Source organism: Gallus gallus, chromosome 8 (assembly GCF_016699485.2).
Source record: "Gallus gallus isolate bGalGal1 chromosome 8, bGalGal1.mat.broiler.GRCg7b, whole genome shotgun sequence".
In the NCBI taxonomy this organism is placed as follows: Eukaryota; Metazoa; Chordata; class Aves; order Galliformes; family Phasianidae; genus Gallus; species Gallus gallus.
Genome location: NC_052539.1, coordinates 14445552 through 14453535, shown reverse-complemented (window position 1 = coordinate 14453535; position 7984 = coordinate 14445552). Strand labels below are relative to the sequence as shown.

Sequence of the window (7984 nt, the reverse complement as noted above, 5' to 3'; positions counted from 1 at the left end):
TGTCTGACCATTATACAATAATAGCAAGATTTCATGCAAGGGTACAACATTATGCCCATCTGCAATCACAGTCTCTTTGCAAAAATCTCAATTCACACTTCACATGCAGCTAACCTTGTTACCATCCCCTTCCTAAATCCATCAGTCTTGCAGCTGCACGTCTTCACAGCCCAACATCTTAAAATTCATCACTTTGACACCCTCACATCCCTACAGGTCAAGCTAAAGGAGCCAACCAAGAATAATTAAGGGGTACCCCAGATGTTTGGTTACTTCTACCAGCCTTTCCTGGAATGGGTGTATGTTTCTCTTTGTATGCCAGTGATCCGTGTAAGGTCCTTGTTTTAAGGGACAAGACCTCAAACAAATTTCAGACTTCTCCCCACATCATCTTTTTCTTTTTCTTTCTTCTTTTTTTTTTTTTTTTTTTTTTTTAAGTATAGCTCTTTATAGCTGAAATTTGAACAAGAGGCGTGATAATGAGTAGGTTGAGGGAAGGAAAGGTGTTATCTCATTAAGGTAATTACTAAGACAGCCACACCGTTGCCACGGTTTGAAAATGTGGCAATTAAAGCGCTCTACATGGGCTCTCAGAGACGGGGGAACGCGGCGGCCTCGGACGAGTGCCGGGAGGGGAGGAACGTGGGTGCGGGACGGGAACGGGGCCGCAGCCCGGGGGTGGGGGGCGGCGCGGGGCTCCGTGTCGGGGCCGGGGGGGCGGCACGGCGAGCCCAGCCCCAGCGGCTCGGGTCGCCTCGTCCGGGTTCCTTTGAAATCCGTTAATTTTGAGGAGCGGCGTTTGTGTGCTTCCATTAATAGAAACGGCTCGTGGAAAATAGGGCATATGAATATGGAAACGGGGTTTTGATGTGATGGGCGCCCTGCCGGCCCTGCGCTCCGCCTGGGAATGCGCCCGCTCCAGCTGCCCGACGGCCCAGGACGGCCTCGGGAAAGAGCGAAGTTCAGCGGCACCTCCGGGGAACGGGTCAGCGGGGAGAGGCGCCCTGGGGGCCGCCGATCCCATCCACCCACTCTTCGCCGTTCCCGGGGGTGTCGGGCTCTATCGGCTGCCCCCCGCCAGGCCCCTCCGGGGACATTTCGATGCCTTCCCCGGAGCGGAGCCGGCGGCTGCTCCCACGGGGCGGAACGGTTTGTGCTATGCTCCCGTACCTGAAAATGGAACTCCGAGTTCCAGTGACCGCAGGGAAGGGACCCGCTCGGGGTCTTCGACGGGAGAGGGGGCTCTGCAGCGGGACGGAATGAAGGGGGAAAGCCGCGTAATTCCAACCTGCAACGGGTACTCGTCTCTCGACCCCGTTACCCGCGGGCTGGGGCTGTTTCTGACATTTCGAAGGGCTCTGCCCCTTCCCCGGGTGAATCCGGCCCGGCTGCACACCCACCCTACGCTGAGTTACCCGAGCGGGCTGCAGCGGGATGTAAGGCGACTCACGGTGTGCCGCCGCATGGGAGCGTCGCCTGAGTTTGGAGGAAGATAAACTCTGCAAAGGGAGAAAACAGCAAATGTTAAAACCCTCCCGCACGCGAACCGGAGCTGCGGGCAGCGCCGGGCTCTGGCGGCGGGAGCGCAAATCGCTCTCCGCGGGTAGCGCCGGGAGAGCGGCTCCGGTCCGACCCGGTGTAGCAGCGTGACCGGGAGGCACCTCACGGCGGCATGGCACCGCTCGGCCCGGCCGCGTCCCCACCGACTCACCTCCCGCTCTGGCGACGGCGGAGCTGAGCTCCGCAGTCAGGAGTTACCCTGACCCCGTTGCCGCAGGAACAAACCAACGGGACACGGAGCGCGGCCAGGGCGTCCCGCGTCCCAGCGCGCCGGTGTCACTCCGGAGCGACGCGGGCAAGAGCGGAGCGGCCGCGTCCCGCTTTCCTTCCCCGCCGGTAGCAACGGGGAAACGCGGGAGCGGCGGGGACGGAGCCGTAGGGCAGCCCCGGCCTCGGGACGAGTCTCGGCCTCTTCCGTCTTCATCTCGGCCTCCTATACCTTCCGCACGGCCTGCTGCCCGGCGCCGGGGAACGAGGCCACGAGGTTCTCTCGCACGGGTGGTGCCGCGCCGTTCCGAGCCCCCGGAGCTGTCCGCGGTGCTGAGGACGGGCGCAGAGATGCCGCGGTACCACCGCGCGGCCCGCGGCCGTCCCGGCCCCCAGCGGAGCGGCGAGTGCCGGGGGAGCAGCAGCCGCCCCCAGGAAGCCCGCGGCCTGCCGGGTCCCCTCGGACCACACCGCTCCTCCCCAGCGTCCCGTTTCGTTTCCGCGCTCAGCGGACCCGCGTCGAGGGCTCTCCGTTCCGGAGGTTCAGCGCTGAGAGCCCCTCTGCCCGGCGGCGGACGGCTTGGTTCGTTCGCATCCGCAGCCGGCCCGGGGGATGGCTCCGGCCCGGAAGGCGTTCGCGTTTCCCTTCCAGCCCCGCTTCCCAAAATGCCGAAAGGGGAGATAAAAGGCAGCGAATGGGGCCTCAGCCCTCCTCCGTACCCTCGAGACGGGCTGGGAGAATACCGCAGGAAGACCCCCACCTGTCCCCCAGCCCTTTCCCGCCGGGAGCCCCTCGGCCGCCACCCGGGACACGTTCGCTCAGCTATTTACCACGAACTTTTTTCCCTTATTCTCACTACTTTTTAGCGACTTGGCGCCGCCAAAACCGAACCCCATCGAGAAGAACAACGAAGCCGGGACCGCTTTCCCGTCAGGGTCGCCTCCCATCGGAAGAAGGAGGCCGGGATGCGTTGTTCGGAGGCGGCCGAGGGCCCTGACCGAGCCCCGTGTCGCGCCCCGCCCCGGCCGCGTTCCCCCGCTTCCGCCGGGGCCGCATCGGGACTGCGGGGAAGTGCCGACGGCCGCCGCCCGGCGCGGAGCGGAGCGGGGGGGCGTTCCCGGGCCGCTCCCCTTTGTTAGATCAAGGCAGGGGTCAATATGGTTTAACGCGAAGTTATTAGCAGAGAGATCGGCAAGCCGCTCGCTAATTAGCAAAGCCCAAATAAACGTGCCCGGAGGCTTCTCCGTCTCTTCTTTCGTTTTTTGTTTTTTGGTTTTTTTTTTCCTCTCTCCCCTTCTTGTGTCTCTTCGAGAAAAAGAGAATGGGAACACGAGAGGGAAAAAAAAAAAGAAGAAAAAAAGCAAGAAAGAAAGGAAGAAAGAAAGAAAGAAAGAAAGAAAGAAAGAAAGAAAGAAAGAAAGAAAGCAAGCAAAGCCAAACCCTCTGAGGAGAAGATAGCATTGGGCTTTATGAATGTTTTATGGGTAATTGCTGTATAACTTTCTAATTTCGCGGGGGGTGCCGACCTCCGAAGGCTACGGCCGGAGCCGCCCCGGGACCCGGCGGAGGGCAGCGACTCCGGCCCGAGGCCCTCTCCTCCCACCTCCAATCCCCACGGGGCCGGGCGGCACCGGGCCGGGAAGCGGCCGCCGTGGGGCGGCGACGGCGGCGGTGCTGGGGGGGCTCCGTGCCCGAATCCCTTCGGTACTCACCCCCGCGCGGCGCTCGCTGCCCGGCCCGGCCCCGCTGTCCCGACCCGCCCCGCCGCCCGGCCCAGGCGCTTCAGATAACGGCGAGGGCCCGCACGTGCAGCGCGGCGGTTTTTAGGGTTTTGCGTTGGTTTTCTTTTTCCCTTCAAAATACACAGGAAAAATAATCGCCGGTTATGAAACAACGAAAATATCAATCATACTAATTCTAAAAAAGAGTGGCGCTTGCATTTCCGGCTCAGGACTCCTTGCATTCTCGGCACGGGGAAAATTAGCTGCCTTGAGTTTCCACGTTTGTTAAAAAAAGATAAAGTTTATTTCTTTTTTTTTTTTCCTTTTTTTTTTCCCTGTAATTTTTCAGTCACCAAAAAATCTATATTTCGTCATCTAAGCATTTATTTTACTGAATCCAAAAAGACATGAAAAGGGACGGGGAGAACCACGTTCGTTCGTTTTAAACTAACGTAGAGAAGTGAATTTTTCTTTCCTTTTTTTTTTTTTTTTTTTTTTTTTTTGGACGACATATAATAAATATGATATAGCACTCAGCACTCGGTCTGTACAACTGTCCGCACTGGGGAGCATGCCGCTTTCCGAGAAGAAAAAAAAAAAAAAAAAAAGAAAAAAAAGAAAAAAAAAAAAAAGGTCATGAGAAAAATCAGTGCAAAGATCTCCGTTCGCCGGCGCTCTCTCCGACGGGCGGGGGCGGCCCTCGGCCCTCCGCGCGGCTACGGCCGCTCCCTCCGCCCCCCGCCCGCTGCCCGCGCTCCGAGTCCCGGCGGCGGGGGCTCTGCCCCCCGCGTGCGCTCGTTCCACTTACGGGCTGCGCTCCGCGGCCGCGCGGTTCGAGAGTCCTCGCTCTGAGCGCTCGCCGCTCCGCCGGCGGCTGCCCGGAGCCCCCGGGCTTCCCCTCGCTGCCTTCTCCTCGGTGCTGGGGCTCGGTCGGGGACGGGGAGGGGAAGGGCTGGTGGGGAGCGCGGCGCCGTCTCACCGCGGGTGCGGGGTGCCCGGCATGGGGCTGCCCAGCGGGTTGAGAGCCGGCTGCCCGCCGGGCCCCAGCCCGTGGATGAGCACCCGCGGCACCAGCGGCCGCTGGAGCTGGGGGTGCGGCGCGGGGGGAGTCCGGTACATGCTGCTGTACATGGCCGCGGCCGCCGCGGCCGCCGTGGTGCTGTCCATGCTGCCCAGCAGGCTGGGGTGGTAGAAATAGGGCGAGGGGAACATCCTCTGCAGGGCCGAGTAGTTGCCGGCCTCGGCCAGCAGCTCCAGTCCCACCGCCGTCTGCCGCTTCCACTTGGTCCTGGAGGGGGAGCAAAGGGGAGGCTGCGGGCGGGGGTCGCGGGGGGCACGGCCGGGCCCTTCCCTCCCCCGAGCCCCGCACGGCCCCGCACGCGGACACACGCACACGCGCGGCGGACAAATTAATAAACATGGCGGCCCGGCGCGGTGACATTAATGTTTTCCGACAGAATTAGGGTGGCCGCAACCGTACGTAATGAGACAGAAAATTACGGCGGCGGCGACAACCGCACGGAGCCCCCCCCTCGATCCCCCCCCCCCCCCCTCCTTCCAGCGCCGGGCCCGCGACCGTCCCGTCGGGGCCGCTTACCTGCGGTTCTGGTACCACGTCTTCACCTGCGTGTCGGTGAGGTTGAGCGCGGCGGCCAGGTCCATGCGGTCCTGCACGCTCAGGTACTTCTGGCGCTCGAAGCTGCGCTCCAGCTGGTTCAGCTGGTGGTCCGAGAAGGCGGTGCGCGCTTTGCGCGGCTTCTTGGCCCGCACCGGCGGGCTGTCCCGGCTGCTCGAAATCTCCCGGTCGCCCTCCTCCTTTGTGCCTGCAGCGAACCGAGGCGCGGTGAGGGGCGGCGGAACCCGACTCCGGCCCCGGCCCCGCGCCCGGCCCGGGCTCCCCGGGAACGCGCTCCGTGTGCCACCCGCGGGGCTTTCGTTGTTCTCTCGCCCTCTCCCCCGCCCGCCACGCCGGGACATCGATCCCTCAGCCCGAACGCTGTCCGGGGCCGCAGCGCTCCTTGATCCTCCCCGCAGGACGAACCATAATCTCCCTAATTGCCCCACTGGGGAGCGCGGGGCGCGCAGACAGCCGGGCCGCGCCGTGCAGCTGCTCGGGGCGCTCGGCTCTAGCGCGGCAATAGCGAAACGGGCGGCACACGCTGCTCCCGAGCCCGGCAAAACGCGGCAGCGGGGCGAAAGGAGAACAACGTGGGCCGGCCCCGGCGGTTCTCAGCGCTCTCCGTGCCCGGGCGCAGCCCCTCCGTACTCCTTCCCCGCGCAGTCGCCGCGCTCGGGCGCAGAGCGGGGCTTTCCCGGGAGCACCGAATGAGCCCTCAGAAACTTAAATAAAATGAAATAAGGAGCGGGGGAATGGACCTTCCGTCCCGAAGCGCAGGGAAACAATTGGCGCTGCGAGGAAAGCACAAAGCCCCTGACTCCCACTGCCCATCGCTCCGTTTGCACGGGCGTTTAATTAAAAGTTGTTTCGTTTATTTGGTGCCGATCGGGGGGGAGCGCTTCATCGTTTCGGTTCATTTGTTATTTTTTCCTTCCTTTCGTTTATTTCGAACGAACCAAAGCCGTTCTACGCGCCGTTCCTCGAAAGCCGGGCACTGGTTTGTGCTCATCTGCGTTACAAATACACGCATTTCGGCTCCAAACGCGACCCCACCGCTCGGCCTATCTGCATTTAAAACTAACAAGTTGAACTAGACATAAAAATAAATAAAAATGCGTTCGTAGAAAGAGGAGGACGGGCCCTGGGGGAGCGGCACCGGGCTCCTTCCGATCGCGGCGGATGGCACCGAGCAGCGCAGCGCACAGCCCCGCCGCGTTCCGCCGCGCACAGCCCCGCACTCACCGCACCGCCCGCACTCACCGTGGCATTTGATGTCGCCCTGCGGGTCCTCGCGTTTGTCGAGCTTGGCCTTGTCCTCCTGCTCCAGCTTCGGCCGGAAGCTCTCCGGGGCCGCGCCGCCCTCCTGCTTAGGGGTGTGATGGGGCGAGGGAACGCTGGTGCTGTAAGGCGCGCACGCCGCCAGCGGTTTGCCGTCGCCCAAAATGTCCTTAATTAAAAACGAGGAGGTGGCAGTCCGGGGGCCGGCGCCGGCCGAGCCCAGCTGGGGCGGCGGCGGCTGCGGGGGCGACGGCTGCAGGCCGGGCGGCGGCGGGTGCGGGCCGAGGTGCAGGCGGTGCGGCGGCGGAGGGAGGCTCTCGGCGGCCGCCAGGCGCGGCTCGGGGTGCTCCATGCTCACCGACACCGGCGACGACGGCGCCGTCCCCACGGTGTCGATCTCGGAGCAGGGGGACGGCGTGGCCTGGCTCCGGAAATCCGCGGGCCGGCCGTCGCCGTGCGGCCGAAAGTCTCCGTTCATCACGCCGGGGCTGCCGGAGCCGCCGCCCGCCAGGATCGTGTCTATCCCGAAGCTGGAGCCGCTCGGCCCCTCCATGGCGGCCCGCTAGCGGCGCGCCCGCATCCCGGGGGGCCCCGCGCCGGGGGGGGGGGGGGGGGAGGGTGCTGCCCCGAGCTCCGCGCACCTGCGGCGCCGGCGGCGGACGGGGGGCACTTAGCGCGGGGCCCCCTCCGGGCGCCGCATCGCCGCCGGGCCGGGCAGGGCCGGGCCGAACCGCCGAAGTTTGCGGGAAGTTGCGCGGCGGGAGAGGTGCGGGCGCGGCGGAGCGGGGCGGACTCCGGCCACTGCGGCGCGCCCGCCCGTGCCGGCCGGCTCCTCTCGGCGGCGGCGACTCCCCCCGTGACGTCACGGCCGCCGCCGCCGCGACCCCCGCGGGTTATTATAAACCCGGGCTTTTTCCGCCGCCGCCGCCCGCCCCCATTGGCGGCCCGCGGAGCGGGGGCTGACGCCGCGCGGAAGGCAGCCAATGAGCGGCGGCGGCGGCCGCCGGCGGCCCCGGCCCCGCCGCCCCCCTCCTCCCCGCGCTCGGCCCCGGCGTCGCAGCGCCGCCCCGTCGGGGTCCGGGCACCGGCGGGAGCGGAGGAGGGAGGAAGGAAGGGGAAAGGTGCGCGGAGGGAACGGCGGAGCGTGAGGGGAGCGGCCCCGCCGAGATTCGAAGGCCGGGGAGTGCGGGAGCGCGCTCTGCGTGTGCCGTCGGAGCCGCGCCGAAGGCAGGAGCGGGCCGAGCCCCGGGGAGCAGCGGCAGCCCGCGTTGGCGGCGGCGGGACGCTCCCTGGTTGGATGTCAGAGTAATGGGAACTGCCAGTGACAAGGCGTCGTATTAATCCTGATTAAGTTCCGTGTCAACCTAATTAGCAGAGTAATTATAAGGTGGTAATGAATGATTCAGAGTTCTCCGAGATACGTTTTACTCCGAATTGACATTTCTGGGCCCCTGCTGACACTCCCGTGCCCGTGGTCCCGTCCTGTCCAAGCAGCGGGACCTGTCCGGCCCCAGCCCGTCAGCCGTGGCCCTGACGTCCCCGAGGAGCGCGGAACGGGGCCGGGCCGAGCCGAGCGTGCCGAGGGCTAGACGGCCGCGG

At 64.7% G+C, this 7984-nt stretch overlaps 1 protein-coding gene across 1 annotated transcript; it reads right to left on the bottom strand.

The window, feature by feature from the left end:
* Positions 1–3770: 3770 nt before the first annotated feature.
* BARHL2 (BarH like homeobox 2) lies at positions 3771–7045 on the bottom strand. The gene is made up of 3 exons (XM_015290665.4): positions 6368–7045; positions 5087–5312; positions 3771–4777 (listed from the first exon to the last, which is right to left on the bottom strand). The coding sequence occupies exons 1-3, from the start codon at positions 6936–6938 to the stop codon at positions 4465–4467; spliced, it is 1110 nt and encodes a 369-aa protein (XP_015146151.1). The 5' UTR covers positions 6939–7045; the 3' UTR covers positions 3771–4464.
* Between the last annotated feature and the right edge of the window lie 939 nt (positions 7046–7984).

Coding starts and splice junctions, on each gene's coding strand:
- BARHL2 (XM_015290665.4), bottom strand. CDS start 6,938: ATGGAGGGGCCGAGCGGCTCCAGCTTCGGGATAGACACGATCCTGGCG. Junction 5,313..6,367: donor GGGCGACATCAAATGCCACG/GTGAGTGCGGGC, acceptor GGTTCGCTGCAG/GCACAAAGGAGGAGGGCGAC. Junction 4,778..5,086: donor ACGTGGTACCAGAACCGCAG/GTAAGCGGCCCC, acceptor CTCCCCCTCCAG/GACCAAGTGGAAGCGGCAGA.